General features: G+C 37.8%; 2 protein-coding genes across 2 annotated transcripts; one reads left to right on the forward strand and one right to left on the reverse strand.

Moving 5' to 3' along the window:
* The first annotated feature begins 3,079 nt into the window (after positions 1 to 3,079).
* On the forward strand, positions 3,080 to 11,172 carry LOC114309725 (mitochondrial import inner membrane translocase subunit TIM44-2). The gene is made up of 14 exons (XM_028255512.2): positions 3,080 to 3,798; positions 3,918 to 4,030; positions 4,712 to 4,795; positions 4,937 to 5,012; positions 5,854 to 5,898; positions 6,007 to 6,429; positions 6,528 to 6,596; positions 7,692 to 7,756; positions 7,843 to 7,911; positions 8,008 to 8,080; positions 8,241 to 8,345; positions 9,467 to 9,538; positions 9,634 to 9,696; positions 10,736 to 11,172. Exons 1-14 carry the CDS (start codon positions 3,721 to 3,723, stop codon positions 10,865 to 10,867), a joined length of 1,467 nt encoding a protein of 488 aa, XP_028111313.2. The 5' UTR covers positions 3,080 to 3,720; the 3' UTR covers positions 10,868 to 11,172.
* A 1,124-nt stretch (positions 11,173 to 12,296) lies between these two features.
* Positions 12,297 to 15,086, reverse strand: LOC114309694 (11S globulin seed storage protein 2). Its single transcript, XM_028255472.2, is given in 7 exon segments — positions 12,297 to 12,771; positions 13,318 to 13,598; positions 13,601 to 13,636; positions 13,639 to 13,735; positions 14,311 to 14,582; positions 14,784 to 15,032; positions 15,035 to 15,086. Coding segments are annotated over 7 exon segments (1,362 nt in total). The 3' UTR covers positions 12,297 to 12,396.
* Positions 15,087 to 20,590: the final 5,504 nt, after the last annotated feature.

The raw sequence follows: 20,590 nt of genomic DNA on the forward strand, positions 1-20,590 counted from the left end.
TTGAAGGGCGAGATGAAGAAGGCCGTTGTGAAGGAAGGGCCACGACGGCGGGCTGAACCTCAGTAGTTGGTGTTACTTCGGCCCTGGTTGTTGCGGTCAGGAGGGCCCTAACTCTGCTTTTCTTTGCCATTTCTTCTTCAGCTGTTAGCGGGACAAGTCTTATCTCGAGCAAAGTTGGATCCGGTTCTGGGTCTTCCTCGAGAAGAAAATCGGTTACCTTTGCTTTCCGTCGACCGCTGTAAGGGTAGGTCGGTTCGAAATTTAGAAGCTTGGCCCAATCTCTTTCTTTAACCCGAAATGCGGCTCGCAAGACTCCGAGGTTAGGATAGCTATACAAGGAATGGAGATGGGCGAAATCTGCGAAAAAGAGAAGTGTTAGTTCGGCTAACAGACTAAACAACCGAGATAACTTACAAAGCAGAAGACCGAAGTAAAATTACCAGGCTCTCCCATTTTCCAATTTATAGGTCGGCCAGGAATTTGAGCCTGAAAATCCTCAAAGTTCCCAGAGACCCAAAGGAAATCATCATCATTTAGATCTTTATCCGGAGTGTGTTTAATTATCTTCTCTCGACGGCGACGAATTCTAAGGTAGTAGACCCACCCAGCATTCTTTGAGCCGATAGAGTATTGATGAAAGATCTCGGCTAGACCAAGATTCAGTCCGGTTTGGTGGTTTAATGCGGCTATCCCCATTATAATACGGTATGTATTGGTGGATAGTTGGGTGGGACATAACCTAGTCTGTCTAAGAAATTCGCAAATTAGCGGTTGGACAGGAAACCGTAGTCCGGTTTCTATTATGGATTGAAGGGTAAAGGGCACGAAGCCTTCATTGTTCCAGGGGGTAGCATCTTTTTCGGCCAACGCCAGATGGACATCATCAGGAATCTGGTAATCTTGCCTAAATTCGGCCAGGCCACCAGGGGTTTCGACTAAATATCTATACTTACCCATTTATTGTATAATTTATGAATAAATTATTTCGGTACAAAAACTAGGCTCAGTAGCTCGGTTGAGCACACGCAGGAGTGCCTGGGCAACCTAAGTCTGCAAAGTAGAAAACAAAGGGGTTAAGCACAGATCGTTGGACCGCGCTACAAATTATAAGCAAGATATACAAATCCTACTTCGGCTTAGTGGGCTGGTTCTACCTCGGCTCATCAGAAGGTTTCTTAGCTCGGTTTTGAGCAGTTTAGACCGGTTTAACGTCTGGGGGCAGCTTTCTGAGTTCGGTCTAAAAAACTAAGAAAGCTGGTTTAGTCCCAAGGCCTAAATCGGTTGCGGTGTGAGGAAAGTTGCTCCGGCTGAGCCCCTAGGGGCGGCTTTCTGAGTTCGGTTTCAGAACTAAGAAAGCCGGCTTGGCCCCAAGGTCTTACCTCGGTTGGAGACCGAAGTACCTAGTTCGGTATGTGCAAGCTTATTCGGTAATCTTATCTTGGCTAGAGTGGTTCAGGATAAACTACTGACATTCCTACAAGTTCTAGCTCGGTTATTGACTACAGAAATCTACATATTAGGGGCAAACAGAATCCTAGTTCGGTCGCAATGTGATTTTGGATCTAAGGCTTGTTTTTCTACATAACAGTTCATACACATACAAGTTCTACTGGTTTCTTCATAGAAAGTACAAAAGCAGAGCAGATAAATGGAGAAAAATGTTTGCAAAAAGCATACAAAACAGAAACGAATGGTAAAACAAACAAAAAATCGCAAGATGGTTAGATTTTCTTACCAGAGAAGAGAGAAAGAAGACTGGAGTCGGAAACGGTGACAGCAAGAAAAGAACACAAGCTCAACACAAGCTCGAGTGTGGAAGAAGTAGAGATACAGAAAGAAGATGAAAACAATAGAGTAAATGATTCCAGAATCGAAAGGGCTGTTTTGTGTAAAAGGGAGAGAGAAAAAGGCGGCAAAAAGAAGCGGGAACAGTACAAAAATTCTGAAGGACGGCGTGACAGTTGGCCACAGCTTATCAGAGCTTGCCACGTGTCACTGGAATTGGAAGCGTTACAGTCGCTGTGATTGAAGAGACGTTTTGACCGGACATAGTGATACCCGAGGTAAACTTAGCTCGGCTGGAAAGGCTAAAGGGTTTTTAGCTCGGCTGGAAAGGCTAAAGGGTTTTTTAGCTCGGCTGAAAAAGCGTAACAAACTTTAGCTCGGCCAGAAGGCTGGTAATCCCAATCATGTTGCACAGATGGAATTAAGGGGCAATTGAGAGGGTAATTTTTGGGAAAATTGGGCCGAGCTTCGAGTTGGGTTTTGAGGCCCAAAGCGCAGAGGACTAGGAAAAAAGGCCGTACTGAATACTCCGGCCTAGAGGACAAGGTTACTCCGGCCTTGGGGAGACAAAGTTACTTCGGCCCAAGGAGGTGAGTTTATTCCGGCTCAAGAAGAGATAGTTGCTTCGGCCCAAGGAAGAGTAATTCTACTCCGGTCCAGAGTCAACTCGGAGTAGGGTCTTAGAGTTAGTCCGGTCGCAGTATGCTCTGGGAAGACCGGCTTCGGAGTTAGTCCGGTCATGACATACTCTGGCTAGGTCAGTCAGAATTTGCTACTTGGAAGTTTGATCTAAATGCACCAAGGTTGAACAAGGGCAGCCGAAGTAATGAGTTAGTAGAGAAGACCGAGCTAAGGATAGTTCGGCCTTCTATATGGCTCAGCATAGCCAGTGTTATTTCGGTCATGTGGTAGTTCGGCCATGGAGAAAACCATCCCACTTGGTTTAAGCAGTGGGGGAGGGTGTAAAAGGATAAGCATTATCCTTGGGAGTATGAATCCTAGGAGGACTCTGCATGGAGAAATACAAGTCCTACTAGGATTGTGCCGCGGGAAACTTATAAAAGCTCACAAGTATCACCTTGGAGGAGGTAATTGAACACAATTCTTTCTAAGAGCATAAGACTTTGTCTATTTGTCAAGCTTACTGACTTAGGCATCGGAGAGGTTTCCGGCACACACCCGCCGGCTAGCTCACGTTTGTGTTGTCAGGTGACAAAGCGACGTCGTACGGAGGAGCGTGGACTTGGTCAACAGGATTATACGAGGAGAATTATTTCCTCCCCGTACAGAGATGAACATTTTTTTCTCCAAAAAATGGTCAAAGAAATGTTACTGGAAGTTGAGGATAGTTTTTGACGGTTAGAGATGGCTGTCAAAAATAATCATTAAAGGTGATTATTGATCGTCAAAAATTATAATTAAAAAAAATAATCAATAATGAAAAGTAATTATTGACGGCAGGGTTCATGCAGTGATTTTTTATGGTTAAGATTCGAAAGGCGGTGAGAAAATGACTTGTTAAAAATATTAATAGATGAAAATGCGTTGGTGTTGTAAGTAAATAAATTTATCCGCAAGTGTCGTACTTTTTTTTGCCCGGGTTAAATAGGGTCAATTCTAACCCACCAAATTATAATATGGGCAAGTGAGTCGGATCATTGGTCTGACCCGCCGTAGTTTTGTAGCCCTAGCGATCCCCCGTCTCACCACAAGTCACAAACCCTTCGCCAAAGTATTCAAACTCTCTCTCTCTCTCTCTCTCTCTCTCTGTTTCTTCGGTTCCTTGCCTTTTTAATACCCAACCGAAGCAACTTCTTCGTATATCCTCGATTTCTTTCGAATCCTGAAGAACACCAACACCGGGCAAAAGAAAATTTCAATATTTTTTTGAGAAAAACAAGACACCAAATTTTCTCGACAAACAATCGACCACTTATGGCTAGCAGAAAGCTGGTCCGAGATTTATTCCTCTCCAAGGTCCCCTTTTATCGTCAGCTATTAACATTTCAACAGGTTTGTTCCTCCATAAATTCTTACAAATACCCGTAAATTCTTTGTTTTTTTTCACACCCACACACACATATATCAATATATATAGTTTGGGTTTCTGATTTTTAATTTTTTTGGTCTAGGTTTCGACTTCTAATACGAGAATAAGTTTGCTTCCCGCAAATGGGTATTTGGGTAATCGTCAATTTAGTGTGTTGAATGAGTTCTCCAAACAAGTTAAAGGCGAAGCCAACAGGTTTTATTTTATTTTTTTTGTTTTTTGTTTTTTTGTAAGTAACTTGAATATATGTCAATAATTGTCTGAAACCTTAAAAAAGAGAATTTTTTTTTTTTCTTGTTACATTGGAACATATATTTCTGCGTTAGATTTGTTTAGTTGGTTCTTTATCAGCTCAGTTCTTTTGTTTTGCTTTGGTTCAGTGCTTTGCATTTATTTATATATTATTATCTTTGTTTACTTCTTGGCCTTGTTTTTTTTACTGTTGTGTTTTTGCTTGTAAAATTTGAGACAAATGGTTTTGTTGAGCTCTTTCATCATACTATAGTCACTTCCTACTCACCCTATCTCACAGGGTTTCTTCAGTCATACATATTTCATTTTTGTTGGACTTATGTTTGTCTTTTTAACGAATGAGTGTATTTCGAAGTTCCTAGAATTTGAATCAGCTTACTGCATTTCCCATTTTATGTTCTAGTAAGATGGTACCGATAGGGAAATAATATACTGATTGATATTTTTTCATGTGACCATTTTTTGCTTTGCTTAAAATCACAACATTAGTTACCGTTTGCGTTTTACTTGAATTTCTATGTTAAATGTCTAATGGGGCATTTGGTTATCCGAGGAACATCCAAGCATGCCCTAGTTGTTTAGGATGTTATATGTTATCTACTCATGTTTCCAATTCACTTGCAGAAATCAGGAATTCCAACAGTCAGTCAAGGAATTGCAGGGTAAAGCAGAGGAGCTAAAAGGGGTGACAGAAGATCTGAAAGTTAGGTAATTTTGTAGTCAATCTGCTCGCATGTGTTTTTGTAGTTTTTGTTTTTGGTTTGTTTAAAGGCTGAGACATACCGTTGTATGTCAAGGCTGGGCAGACACTTCCAATGAGGGCCCTGAGTGGTCAACTGGCGAATGCAGAACCAAGCAGACAACTGAGCAGCTGTACAAGCAAGTGGATGGTGCATGGACGGAAGCTGAAGCCACGGCAAAGAAGGTCTGATCCAAATTTCTCTATATTGATGTAGTGCTTCCCGTGACGTTCCAGTTTGAACTCATGGATTAGATCAAATTCTTCTGAAAAAATTATTTTAAACAAATTTTTTAATCTTAACATGGGTCCAGTTCCCAAACTTCTTTGAATTTTTTACTTAACCCCAATGGCATCTCTGTCGAAGTGTAAATTTCATATCTCAAGCCTTAGTGTAGGCCTCAGTGCTGTGCTTTGCATGCATTCACCCCTGCATGCATGCCTCAATGCTTTGTTGTGGAATATGTGAGCTTGTATGTGGCATGTGTTGTCAATGCTACTTGAAGTAGTGCAAAAGTTTAATATTGTAGTTTATTATTTTGAGTTTTTTCCCACTTAAAATGAAGGCTACAAATATTGACTTATTACTAAGCTAAGAATACTACTGCTGTTGGTAAATTATTATCATTTTTTATTTGTTCATATAACATGTTGACATTTTTAGGGCTTTAAAACCCATTTGAAATCCTTCAGGAAGGATGTTTCTTTAACACTATGAAAAGATTTGACGTCACTATATCTGCAAACAGTTTTTTTGTTATGCATCATTTGAGCATTCTTTCTGTATGATTACTCCGCACATTCTGTTTGGAATTTATTGTCAAATTTTATATACCTTGTGCTATTTTCAACCAATAATATTTAAAATGTTAAAGATACACTCAAGGTTAAAATTTTAATGAAATAAATATGGTGTAATATTACATGGATCAAGTCAATCCTCTTCTTAAAGCCCCTTGTTCAGTAACAAAAGCTAGTCTATTACGTTGAATCTATCACAGTTTATGAGTCATTTTGTTATTTGCAGGTTTCTGCCAATTTGAAGGAGAAAATTTCAGCTGCCACAGAGGAGGTGAGATTGGATTTATAAATTTCCAGATTACGCATGATATACTACTAGAAATGATGAGAAAATAGAAATATAACATTAATTAATTACACACTTTGTTCTGTGCTCCAGGTCAAAGGCTCTTTTGGGATTGGGAAGGAAGAAGATCCTGAATTTACTGCTACTTCAGCTAAAGACGGCACTGATGTGAAAAATGGGAGCAAGACTACATCTGGAGAGGAAAAGCAGCAGCAATCCAGTCCTGGGGATACTGCAAATACAATATTTGGCAAGTTTAAGTCTACTGTTACTCCTAAGTTCTCTGTGGCCTTCCAAAAATTGAAGGAAGCAAAGCCCATTGACATGGCAAAGAAAGGATATGATGTTGTAAAGGATGAGTTGAGTGGTAACCCAAGTAAAAGAAAGCGCATTGAGTATGGAGCTTCTTCCACAACTTCTTCATCAACGGTTAAAAAGAGCACAAGGACGGACATTACTGTTGTACCTTCAAAGCAGTCTAGGTGGAGTAAGAAGTGGGAAGCATTGAAAGAGAAGGTAAATTGTTAGTGTTACAAACTCTAATATTATATATTGGAAATTTTTTATTGCTTTATTTTCTTGTTTTTAGATTGTAATGTTTATCTTCCCCCCAGATGCAAGGTCATTCTATTTTCAAGCGCGTCAGCGGGTTAAGTGAACCTGTGGTGGCAAAGAGTCAGGAGGTATGAGCACAAGATCCTATCGTCCTAATAACATATTGTTTAATTGGGCAGTCCTACTTCTATCACATGATTGTCCCATATTTGTCCAGTTTTCTCATTCATACCAGGATACTTTGTAATGAAAAGGTCTCGCACTTCTCAGCATTAAGCTTCAGTCATTACAAGCCACCATTGAGATTTCCACCATGAAAATGAGTGGATAAATAAGATCAGATCTCAATTGCAGTTTTAATAAGTTGAATGTGTTTTTTGATGACAAATTGTGGCTGAAGTATGTTGAATTTAATGCATTAAAGGAATTGTTCAGAATTATTTTGTAGGATAGATCACGTTTTGTATTTTATTGAGTATGAGGAATGCTGTTGAGTGGTATTGACCTTAATGAATCAAAGGATACAGTCGTTGAAACTTGTTCATATAATTCATTTTAGGTCCCTATTTACTGGACAAAGTAGGAAAAAGGAAATAAATGAAAGGCTGGAATTTCTGTTAGGAAAATAATAAACACATAACTCATTCTAATTTTTCGTTTGGAGCCTATTGTATTTGACCTTGCCTTTGATATATATATATATGCAATCTTTATCCCCCTTTTTTGGAGGAATGTCTAAAGCATGGACACTTTGTGTTGGACACTCTTTCACAATATCATACTTTAATCAACACTTCTCGAAAACTTCAGTAACGCTTCTTGAACCCTCCAAATATGACCTATGTGATGAATCTCTTTGTAGTAACAAAGTTTTGCATTCTTCGGAATATGACTTGTGCACTCTAAACATGTTTTGAAACATTTATAAGTTGAATATATCATGTTTATAAATATAAATTTTTAATGTGTCCTAGACATATTGTTTCTTGCATTTTTTGAAAATTGCCTTGTTGGCATGTTTGTGTCGCGTTGCGTGTCCATGTTTGTGCTACTTGGGGGAATATTTTAATCTTTCAAACTTTATGTTCTCTCTCTAAGTGACATTTGATTGTGTGAATATGATAAGTTTGCTTTTTATGGTTCTTATGATTGAAAATGCCATTACATTAACATTATTCCCTATTGAAATTTGTTGTAACTGCTGTCTCGATGGGAATTGGCAGTTTGCAGAAGACATCCGGGACAGATGGGACACTACTGATAATCCAGTTGTTCATAAAATTCAGGAGTATGTTGCTCAACCTTTTTTCCCCTACTGTTCTGCACATGACTTACTTTGGTTGAGTAATTATTTGACCATCCTCCCTTTTACAGTCTCAGTGAAAATGTCTTTGGGGAAACTGCTACTGCACTTTCAGTCAAGGAAATTCGGCGCCGTGACCCGTATGCTGTTTTTATATTGGTTTGTCTTTTAGATATTCTCTCTTTTTCAAAAAACTACTTATTACTTAATCTTTGTGTGAAATTTGTACTTTTCAGGTCTTTCTCTTTGCCGGAATTTGTGACTGAGGTTCAGGAAGTGGTTAAACCAGTTCTTAATGCTTACTTCAAGGTAAGTCCTTAATATGATGGCCGGGAAGGTTTCTTATACTCTTTAATCTTCTTTTTTTGTCATTTTTACTTGCCATATCATATTTTGGGAGGGAGGACCATTTGTTGTTAATGGAGTTTTAAAATCTACCTGATAATAACAGATGTTTCACTGACTACAGGGAGATGTTGAAGTTCTGAAGAAATATTGTAGCACTGAAGTGATTGAGCGGTGTAAAGCAGAGCACAAGGCTTATGAAAGCCAGGGTATCTTTTTTGATAATAAGGTGAGAAAAATGTTTTATTTTTATTTTTATTTTATTTAAAATTTTTGTTTTTCTGCTTCAGAGGTTCAGTTGTTCTTGCCATGTATGTTGACAAGACGGAGGACATTTGACACCCTTACGACTAGTTTTTCTTTCTTCAGTGATATGACTTGATCTTTTTCAAGTGTGAATTAGTGCTAGTAGGTGGCCTTTTTTGTTAAAAGAAAAAAATTTTTTGGAGAGGGAGGTGGGTGGGGGGGATAGAAACAAAAAAAATGTGGGGGGACAGATGTTGAGTAAGAACTTTAATTATGCAGAAAGCACTGGTGTATATGATTATTTAAGATGTTAGAGCGCTAATTATTATCTGAGTAGCAGATGATCAAATAAATAAGTATAGGTAGTCATATAACTTTATTCTCTCTGTAATTACTTCTATATATGTGACTAATATGATAAAGTAGTTATAATGGAGTGGAGAAAATCATAGGGGATACATACTTAAATAGCTATGCATAAATTTTATGTAAATTGATGGCTTACATAAAACTGAATGTGTTCAATTGTATCACAAGACCTTAATGTTCACTAGAAATAAGCATCTTCTGTTAATTTGCATGGGGGTGTCTTTAGTTGCTCGGAAAATTTATTTATTCTGGTCTTTCATTCATAATGTGAACAAGTTTATAAGCAATTCGTTACAATGAAAACGAATGTTCACGGCCAAGGGTGTTGCTCTTGTGGTTCCAATCCATGTTTCATGTTTATAGCCTAGTTTTTTTTATATTTCTTTCCATTTCCAACTCTGATTTTGTCATAATCATTTTCTTCTTGACAACCATGACTTGCAAGCTCGTCTTAAATAAACACATTAGCAGGCATTCATAAGGTTTTTTTGCTGAAAGATAGATGTGGTAAAAATTATTTCAGACAATCTTCTTTTTAAGGTTTGAGGTAGATAACACATAATGCTATTTTTATTTTATTTTAAATGCACTTGGTTTTTTTTAATAAAGTTGGATTAACACTTCATTATCTTGAGATAAGATAAACCGGTAAACAGATTTGTTAGGGAAAACACCAAGTCATAACATGGATTTGCAAAGTTGGATTTACTTATTCATTTCTTCTCCTTAACGCAGATTCTACACATATCGGAGGTGGAAGCAAGAGAGACCAAAATGATGGGGGACACTCCGATCATCATTGTGGCGGTACGCACTTACTGGCACTTTGACTGTTTTAACATCTTTTTTACTTGAATCAAACGTTGAGATTAATGGGCCCCTATTCCTTGTAACTGTCACAGTTCCAAACACAGCAGGTCTATTGTGTACGTGATAGACATGGTGCAATAACAGAAGGGGGCAAGGTAAATGCCAAACCTTTACTTTGTTGCAGTTTTATGCACAGTCTATATTTGCATACCAATAATGGTTACTATTTTTCATTTACTGTTCATTTTTACTGATACAATTTGAATCTTTGGTCTAAAAAATAACAGTTAAATCACAGGTCTGAATACCTCATTCCATATTTAGAACAAAATATGAACACACAATACACACACATTATATATATATGTATAATATGAGAGGAACAAAATAGAAGTGAAGGATTAATTGGTTCAAAGCGTGGGACCTGATTTAGAGAGAGAGAGAGATTTTGATGGCATAGAGAAGAAAATTGAAAAAAAAAAAAAGAGTAATAGACTTTTTGCAGAATTTGTTCATGGAGTTGTTTGCTCTTTGCTCCAGAGGGGGTTATGCATATATTTCTAGATTGTAGGGAATAATGTGTTTTTGGGCTAAAGCATAGGGGTAAAGTGTAATTAACCCCTATTTTTCACTTACCGTTCATTTTGAATTTTTTTTACTGATACAATTTGAATCTTTGGTCTAAAAAAGTGTAGGGGTAAAGTGTAATTAACCCCTATTTTTCATTTACGGTTCATTTTGAAATTTTTTTTACTGATACAATTTGAATCTTTGGTCTAAAAAATAGCACAGTTAAATCACAGGTCATTTTTTTTTTTGGAACAAAGTTAAATCACACGTCTGAATCCCTTGTTCCATATTCAATATTAGTATTTGCAGCCGAATGAAACAATATCAATGGCTACAATTCTTGGATTAATGTGCCATGTTCTTGTGAAAAATAAATATAATATTCGTGGTCATGTGTGATTTTTTTCACAAATGACACAATCATAGAATAGGGACTTGGGTTAACCGTACAATGGAATTTATTTTTCCACAAATTATGGTTGCAAGCAAATACACAATCATGGTGTTGATCTTGTTCAAGACTGAGTCGCATTTTGGGGGATGCTTATTCACATTTTATACCCAGTTTCTGAAACGAAGTGATTGATGTTAGTTTGCTTTTATATCTGTTGTGTGTGTAATCAGGATACAATCCACACTGTATACTATGCTTGGGCTATGCAACAAGTTGATGTAGAAGAGCTCGGAGAAGGTGCTCTCTTCCCGATATGGAGGCTGAGAGAAATGCAACAACTTGGCGTGAGGGCCCTTATTTAATTTTGCATTTTATTATCTTATCAATAGATGTTATGCGAGTATTCTCTGGGTTTTTTTCTCATTGCCAGGGAAAAAAAATCTTTACTAATCATTTCCTATTTTCTTTGAGTAAATAAGCTTGGGTATTATACTCATTCATTTAAATGGTTACCTCTCTTGATGTATAATCTTGTGCTGAGGCGGACAAAAGTTTTAGGTAGCGGTGCCATATGTCTATTGGTATTTGTCTTGTCGGCTTCCTTATTTACTCCAATATATATTCTTCAATGGAAAATTATATTCATATTGAATTTTTATATTGAAAATTCTGCAAGGATGTGGCTTTGAAATTTGTGTAACTACAACATATTTTGGTGGGTACTTTGTTTAAAGGTATCAATTCAGTCCAATTATTCTATATGATGTATTTATGTTTTTTGGTTATGTATTACCTTAGTCTTTTCCAAAAGGTGTAAAATGTGTTTGTGCAGATGGATGTGTTATATTAACAGAGCTGTTTTTATTTTTGGAAGCAATAGAGTTTGTGAAAATTGGGCTTTGTCATTTTAAGAATGAATGAATGTCTCCCTCTACTTCAGTTGGAATACTCATTACCCCTAGACTGAATCTAATCAAGAAGTCTAGTTTCAAAATATTTTGTTTAGTGTTTTTTCCCCCTAGATCTCTAGTCAATATATTTTATTAGTTGAAAGACAATCTAGAAAAGATTTATTAGCTTGAGGACACGATTTTTTTGAGACGAAACTACGTTTAGTGAAACCTGGGTGACGGCAAATTTTCTTGATAGCTCTCTGGCAGAGAATTTTTTGGCAATTTTGACAACTTTTGTTGTTGAATCTTTCCCCACTATTGTTACTATCTCAGTAAGTTTTACTTGATGTCATAGTACTTAATGTCGTAGTGCAATTTCTCATAGTGAAATCACATTGTTTTTTAATAGAGGAAGTGATAGAGAGACGAAGGATAGAAAACATAGACAAATAGGCACATACATAGCACCATGGCTCATCTTACTAATCCTCTGACAACGATATATATGTAGCATCATATCCCTTGATTTGCTTAGTCTAGAAACATGAATTGGGACGAAGAATGGTGGGTTTGGTGGCAAAAATTAGATCTTGTGTGGTGCGGTGGACAACAATGATGAGGCAGAGGAGACGTGTAGAGGAGGACACGGCATGAGTCAAAAGAGAGTGGTAAGAAAGTTAACAATTAGTACGTGGCATGAGTTGAAATCTCTTTCTTGGGATGGATTATCAATAAGTTGAAAGACCCCATATGCATCATGGAGCCTGAGCTTCTTCTTATGGTTTTGTTGTCTAAATATGTCAAGAGACCAGATAACCTCCAAAAACCAAATGGCATTAACATTTCATTACAACAAACAACAAAGGTCTCATTTTGTTGATGATAGACTTCACTTCTACGTACTTATTATTCTCTGATGCCTATCAGACGTTTCTGATTCTAGCAACCGCAGTAGTACTAGTACTAGTAGATATACATACGTACATATATATCAAAATTTAAGAACTCCTCCCAGATGCGAGGTAAGTTTGGCGGCCAGTGTTGAACTTGAGTCCCTCTGCTTGACTTGGGGACATTTTGTAAGCGTTGGTGATGACTTCAAGCGGCATTGCCCTCAAAACTGAAGTGTAACCACCAACAGCGCTCTTCAATAGTGACCCGTTTGTCCTGAAAGACAGGGATTCGAGCCCATTGGTTCCTGCTCTCATTGTTGCTGCAAAGTACTGAGGAATCACAAACATTTCGCCTTCATTCACCCTATCGTTCATCACGTTTTGTCCCCTGTTGTCCACAATCTGCACTTGAGCTTGCCCTCGAGTCACGTACACTATGCTGTGGCTGTTGATTGTCCAGTGTGGCGTGTACAATGCATTCTGCAACATTTGGTAACAAATAAGAATTCAGGTAGGACGGACCTAGGATTTTAACCTATTGAAAGATGCAAAATAAGCATATTTGTATTCACGTTGGGACATAAAAAATAACAACTGTAAGTCAATCTATCTATTAACATAAGGTATCTCGAGGGAAATCAGATGAGCTATATGTAGTATAGTTTACACTATTTCCATAGTTTAAAATGTATGTTCCATTGTAACCATTGAAACTGATAATATAACAAAACGAATCAATCTATTAATAAGATATATAAATTGTTAACTTCCTTATATTATCCAAAATTTTTAATTTACAATTTGACCCACGTTTTTCACAGATTTGTAGGAAGCAACCACTTAATTTTTTGAAAAAACCTAGGCGAGGCAACCCGCTACGGGTGGTTGAGATATTTAGTAACTAATACTAATATAATAAAAGAGTTTTTTTGAAATTGTAAGGGGTATCTTTTTGGTTCAGGCAGGGCTCAATTATAGATTTATCGATTGGATTTGGAAGTGTAGGAATGGAGTAAATGAGTCTACCGGGTAAAGATTGCCTCTCTCGGCGCTCATGTCCAAGAAGCGGAGGATTGGAAGCTTGTGTTGGTTGACAATGTTGATACGACCGGCTTGCTTGGAGTAGATATCGGCTTCTCTTCGTTCATCAATGTTCTGGTGTAGCCTCATGGTGCAGAAAGTTTCTTCCAAGCCGTTGGATCTAAACCCATACTCTCCTTGTTCTTCCCTTTCATCGGGCCTAATCATGCTCATCCCTTCTTGGGCAATGACTATGAGTCCCCTTTCATTTTGATTTTGCATCCTTTCACAAGTTCCTCTGGTACATTCATGGCCTCGGCCAACAATCGAAGCCGTCCATTACGCTGTTGAAGGTCTCCCGGGCCTCCTGGCTTCTCAGGCCTTGCTGCCCTCTCCTTGGTGCCCCACCAGCTAAGTAATATGCCTGCATACACCAACATAATATGAATGATTGTTGAAGTTGAAGAAAGCATAGCCTGTTTTCCAAAATACAAATGAGTAGGGCAAATTATACCCACAATCCTTGTAATTATTATCAATTTGGTCCTTGTGTCAATTTGTCCAATTGATAATCTCAAATTAGACCAAAATCAAAGGCAAAACAATTCATTTTAAAAGAAATAGACTGTTTCAAATTAGATGTCAACAACTCGAGTCTAATTTCTTAAAAAGACATTATCAATTTAATTAAATTATTTTAATGTGAAAAATTCAATAGAATATCAGGACAGAATTGATACAAGAGGCAAATTATAAGCCCTAGATGTATAATTTGCCATTTTTCTTAGTAGCATGCATGTATGGTAACATCTTAAAAGATGGTGGTAGGTGTATTGGAGGCTTGCACGGAATCTTCTGTACTCAAAATTTCCGTTCTTCATTGCATAATTAATGCACTTATAGTTGTATGATCATATGGCTAAAAGCGCATTTATTGCAGAGAAATATGAATTTTAAGTAGGAAAAATCAGTGGAAAGGAAAGGGTGAATAGAGGGTACCCTGAGTTTCTGATCAAGTTGGTTAGACTGGTGGTTGAGGTCGTTGATGGAGACGGCGATGAGGACCTCGTTGCCGTCGTTGTAGCACCAATGGTTAACACCGGAAGGAAGGGCGATGATGTCACCACGTCGAATGCGTCGGATCTTTTGGTGATAGTCTCTTCTGCTGCTGCCTCCCTCTTCTTGTTCCTCTTCTCCTCTTCCCTCTTGGCTCTTCTCCGACTGGAATGTCTCTGCACACCCTGGGAATGTTACCCCTAGCAACCCTTCACCTGTTGTGTTCCACCTTCTTTCATGTTAGTCTACCTTTTAAAAAAATAAAAATAAAAAATTTAAAAAATGTTTAAAATTTATAGAAAGTTCACAGAATTGTCAGTACATCTCAGATAAGACATTTTCCGACAGTACTGCATTCTGTGAACTATTTTGTATTGGTAGAATTCTTTTGAAATTCAAAACCCGTCCTCTCTCACCTTGTTCAATGTAGACGAGGCGAGGGGCTGGGTGGTAGTTAGGCAAGGAGAGGGCATTAGGGCGCAAAGTGTTCCTCATAGGGGCAACACCAGCACACTGGAACTGGTCCTCATTTTCGTTCCACAGCTCAGTGATACCTCCCACGTATTCGATCCGTTGAGACGGCTGGCTTGAGGATAGTCGTTGGAGACGGCACTGCTGGGATTGGGTTAGCTGGTACAGTGACGGTTGCCTCCCAACTGCACCTGAAGCAAAGAGAGAGAGAGAGATAGAGCTAGCAGGAGTAGTAGCTTGGTAGCCATGAATTTAGCAGAGAGAGAGAGATGGGGGATGAGAGTGAAATGGTGATGGGCTGAAATGGGCTGGGCTATTGAGGCCCATTATATAGTTGGGGGGGGGGGGGGGGGAGAATTGGAGGGTAGTGAGAGAAGGGGTGGGTTGAGTGGCAATGAAGGGTGTTTGTATCTGCATGAAGAGGAAGTGTCCTGACGTTAGTTTGTACATAACACCTTGCAATGGCTATTCTTATGTGTTGTTCATACCATCTTCGACGTGTTGGTGATCCTCTGCATTGTACACCAACCACTTCGTGTGTCTCCAACTCAAAAACAATAAAAAGAGTAAATTAACTAACCTCCGTTGAGGTTTTTTTCATCCACACAATTAATTAATTTATGATAAAAAGCGACCCAAGTATTGTGTGAATTAAAATATTAAGAGAATCTAATATAATTAGGTCAACTTGTGGGGTTTGTTGTATTGTCTCTCAATCTTAGGGAAAATCAATGTAATTTACCAAAAAAAAAAAAAAAAGAGGATAAATTACACTGACCCCTCTTGTGATTTTGGAAAAATATAGTAAGGTTGAGAATTTTAATATAATTACATTTGAGTTCCCTTAAAGTTTTAATTTGCATAAAACTTAACTCCATTTTCATCAATAATTTATTAGTCGCATGGATAAAAAAAATAATATTATTATCTCTTTTGCACTGAAATGTCTATTTTTCTTGTTCATCCTTGTGACTTTACGCCATCTGATTTAGTTTTGGTCTTTTTAACTTTGTTAAAAGAGAAGTAGGTGTAATTATGTCAAAATTATTTTAAATTTTTTTGTGTTGGTTTTTTCATATCTTGAGTTATGTAAATAAATTGAGTATATAATTTTAGTAATTATATATGCAAGGAAAATGTGTGTGGGTATTAATGAATAACAAAAACAATAATTTTTGAGAGTTCTAATGCAATTCTAATGATGTGAAGAGTGTTCATGTGAAGAATGAGTCCACACTCCTGTAGAGACCCTAATTTTTTTGTAATTACACTTGAAACCCTGAGCCTTAGGCTAATAGCATTTTAGCCCTAGTTCCGTAAAAGTCTGCATAAGGGCCCAAATAAAGAATAATTTTTCCGTGTATTACTATATTTGGGAATACCCTAAAACTTGGTTTTATTTATTTTACCTCATAATTTCTAAATTAATTCACACATTTTATTTTTATTTCTATTTTTTTTTGTTATTCTTTCATTTATTGTTTATTTGAATAGAATATTATTATTTATTTGAATATGTACATAGGTTTTATAAATAATATTTTGATGAAAAATTTGGTTGGATAACAACAAAAAAAAGAAAGAAATATCTAGATATTTATCTTTCCTTAGTCATTAAGCTAGGACCCCCTATATCCTATAAATTGAGAGCTTGTCTCAATTTACTCTCACGTTTTCAACAGCCCAAGGAGAGGGTGGGAGAGGGAGAGTGGGCTTAAGAGAAGTAGAGAAGTAAGGAAAAGAAAAAAAAAGAAAAAACAAGAAACAAAGGTGATTCAAGAAGGTGAAGGTAAGAACATACCTCTCCTTTATCTACTCCAATCCTTTCACCATCTCATCATATTGTCTAGTATGCCTCTTGTGTTACAAATTAATGGTAAGTAGGGTTTTTGGTGTATGTGAAAGTGTGGGTATGATATAGTATCATTGTCTTGCAAATTTGTGAAATTAGGCACTGCTGCAACTTCTCTAATTTAAAAGAAATATCAAATCTATCTAATTCTCAAATCTGAATTTTATTGTAGGATATTTTGTGTGTTTAGAGCTTGTGATAATTTTATTAGCTCCTAATTGTGTGTTTTAAGGGCTTGGATAATTTGTTGAAAAATCTGGTCCTGAGTCTTTGAAAAATAGTCCACTTTTAGCAATTTTATAAAATTCTAGAAAAATCATCTCATGTTGGTTCTTCTGCCAAAATTTAGAACTCTGAGTCCTATTTCCCACAGATTTTATTTGAGTGAAAACCATCAGGTAGATTGAGAGAAAAACTAGTTTTCCCAAAGGGTGACAAATCTAGGCAGGTTTTCGAATATAGTTTGTAGATGAATTTTTGGAGGTGCTGTGCAACTTCTGAAAATTGGAACTAAAACTAGACAGATTGAATATTGTTTCTGTGCAATTTCAGCCCCTAATTTGACCTAGAAGTATTTTTACCAAAGCGTTCTTGTTAGCCCTGCAGAACTGAATAGTGCTGGAAATTGTGTTCTATTATGTTATTTATCTCTAAGTTTTTCAAAGCATTCCTAATGTTGTTTTCTTGCCTTACTATACTTATGTATGATGATGATGAACTATATTTCCTCTTGTATCTTTTTCTCATACTTTTTTATATGACCGAGTTACCGAATGTGACTAACTTACTTAGCAAAAGATCTAATAAATGGGAAATGATAAGAGGTTGGCAATGGGTGATGTTCATCTTAGTGTTTTAGAACAATTTTATACATATGAATGACATGAATTATGATGGGATTAATACCAAATGAGTTAAGTCTTGTGCAAGCGTTCTGAGTGAACCCCTAGGTTGACACGGATGTATTCGGACTCTATGCGGTGGTTTTAGGGTGTAAGCAAGCCCTTTGGTAAGTTATGTGCAGGGTGTAAGCGAGCCCTAGGCACGATTTGGGGAGTAAGCGAGCCCACTTGTTTGACCGTCCCTTTTGAGGTCCATCGATGTCGCTGACCAGTAAATAACCGGGAGGTGGACATGTGTGATAAGGTTTGCAAACCAGCAAAAGGGGGAGTTCTGAGTAGTCCGGTGTTCAATCTTGTGGTTGGGTAGAAGGATCTCTTTGGGGGGTTCTAGATGCCTAGTCTAACTACTAATTCATAAAACCTTATTGTAAGTATTTTATGTATCCCAACTTGTTCTGTGTATGGCTGATTGGTTGATAGAAGATATGGGTGTGTGTGTTTTTATTGGGCATTCCAAGCTCATGGCGTGTCATGCCAGGTGAAGAAGCAGCTATACGACGGGGAAGGTTATCCTGAAGACAATCAAGATGAAGTGTTGGAGCCGTGGTTCATTTGAAAATTTGGATTAGTAGTTTGTTTTTGGTTTCTCTTTTCTTTTATCTTTTGGTTTGACAGTATTTTGTAAACCTCTAGTGGAACTCAAATCAGTTATCTATGCTATAACTCTGCTTATATGTGTATATTAAAATATTGTGGTTATCTCTCTTGTTTGAGTTGTACTTTGTATATTTATTTTTTTGGTCATGAATTTTGGGGCGTGACAAATTGGTGTTGGAGCTCTAGGTCCCTTAACCCACGCGTGTCGACTTGTGATTTTAGATATCCTTGCCTTTTACTATATTCTGTTATAATGTATACTATATCATAAAAGTGGACTAAAAAAAAAAAACAAATTGTTTACCTACCGTAGGATGGATTCTACGTCAGAAAGCGTTGATGACTGGGGAGTTTTTCATTTCCAGAATAGACGGGCAGTAGCTGTCAGCCCACAAAGACTTAACCGTCGATGTCAATTAGGAGCGGAGCTCGTGATAAAGAAAGTTATTCGGAAAACATAGGAGGACTTTTCATACTACACCACGCAAGCAAGACATGCGTTGGTACGCCGACGCCTCCAGTGCAAATACCGGGAGCTTAGGTTCGCTCTACAGATAGAGCAGAATGGTTAGACTTTTGTCGAGCTTAGGCAAGAGGTATTGGCTGAGGATCCGCATCCGGTGATGTGTCGCGTTGGACCCGAGAGTCGTAGCTCTCATCATCCTGAGTTAGAGGTTCCTTTTGTCTCAGTACTTCCCGGAGCTTCCCCTGCATTCTTTATAGAAGTGTCATCAGAGTACTCCCCTATACCAGCTCAGCAGTTTCCAGCCTCTCCGGCATATGCTTCTTTACCACCTGAGGACCCGGACGAGGATCCCAAAGAAGACCTAGAGGAATCATTTGACTTAAGTTGTATTAGTTGTGGGACAAACCTTTTTGTGTACTTTTGTAAATATTGTTTTGTGTGGTTGAAGCGTGTTTTGTTTTGGTGTATACACGCTACACGCTAACCTAAATAGTGTAACCTTTTTGTAAGAAGTTGTTATATATATATATATATATATATTTATAAATATCTAGTTGGCTATCTTAGTGTATTATATGTTATTTTTCTTGCGTTAATTGCATTGTCCATTTAGAAAATTACACCTCAGACCACATTAAATTAGTCTATTTATTGAACACCTCTTCGCCTTCACAACAACCTTAAGCTTATATTACCCACAAACTTGGCAGATGGCAAACAATGTGAAAGCAAACGATCAAGTAAGACGCGGACGCAGACGTCTAGCTCGCAATCAAGGCGTTAATCGCAGTGGACCTATACCTGTTGAGGAGTTACCAAGACCAGTCGGAAACCAGATTCTTGAAGAGTTAAGAAGGCTTACAAGAACGTAACCAAACGAGCAGATATATTTTTTATCTGAGTTCAAAAAGCAAAGACCGCTGGTGTTCACAGGTGAACCTACCCGAGAGTCACTGAGAGCTAGATTCGTCAAATAGAAAAGATGTTGGAAACCATGGGTATTACTGTGCATACAGACAAGATCGCCCTGGCAAGTTACCAGTTAGAAGGAGAAGCGGATCATTGGTGGTCCTTGATGAAAAATTCTCGGGACACGACAAGCATGACTTGGGCTCAGTTCAAAGAATTATTTCTAAGAAAATATTTCCCAAATACAGTTAGACAGGAGCGAATTTGGTAATTTCAAACTTTGAAAGTGAGATGACAGTGACTCAATATGTGGCCAAGTTTGAAGAGCTGGCTTGATATGCTGCCCAATACGTCGCAAATGAAGGAGAGAAAGCACGAAAATTCGAGTGGGGTTTAGACCCTATCATTAGAGGGCTACATTTGTTGATGTAGTGGGTACGACATTCGATGCAGAAAGGGAGTGGGCAGACTAAAAAAGGACTTGGATGGTGAAAACGAAGAAAGGGGGTCAGTCCTTTGTAGGACCAAGAAGAAATGACTGAAGGAATGTGGTACAGACACCATACACTAGACCGTCGCAACAGCAAAGCCAAAAAGGAAGTTTACAAACCAAGCCTATTATACAAATCCAATGCTTTCACTGTCATCAGATAGGGCACAAGAAGTCAGAATGTCCCCAACTTACTGGGATAGGAAATCAAGTAGGGGGTTTGGGCACGAATGCTCAAGTTATTGGCGGACAAAGGCCATGGATGAACAAGTCAGGAGGGGCAACAGGAGGAAACCTAAAGGTTGGACCAACCGGTAATCAAAAAGCCACAGGCAGAGTTTTTGCTTTCCAAGAGGAAGATGATGAAGATCTATCAGTAATTAGAGGTAACATTGTACTCTATAATTCTTGGGTTCACGTTTTATTCGATTCTGGCGCATCACATTCTTTTATATCAACATCGTGTGTTAAATCATTAGGTCTTGAATGTGAACCTTTAGAAACTACTTTATGTGTTGCGTCACCCTAAGGAGAAA

This window comes from Camellia sinensis, chromosome 12, assembly GCF_055761805.1.
Source record: "Camellia sinensis isolate YWXY chromosome 12, ASM5576180v1, whole genome shotgun sequence".
NCBI classification, from domain to species: Eukaryota; Viridiplantae; Streptophyta; class Magnoliopsida; order Ericales; family Theaceae; genus Camellia; species Camellia sinensis.

Excerpts from the sequence above, each read along its gene's own strand:
- LOC114309725 (XM_028255512.2), top strand. The coding sequence starts at position 3,721 with ATGGCTAGCAGAAAGCTGGTCCGAGATTTATTCCTCTCCAAGGTCCCC. Across the intron at positions 3,799-3,917 it reads AGCTATTAACATTTCAACAG|GTTTCGACTTCTAATACGAG; the intron begins GTTTGTTCCTCC and ends TTTTTGGTCTAG. Across the intron at positions 6,430-6,527 it reads GGGAAGCATTGAAAGAGAAG|ATGCAAGGTCATTCTATTTT; the intron begins GTAAATTGTTAG and ends TCTTCCCCCCAG.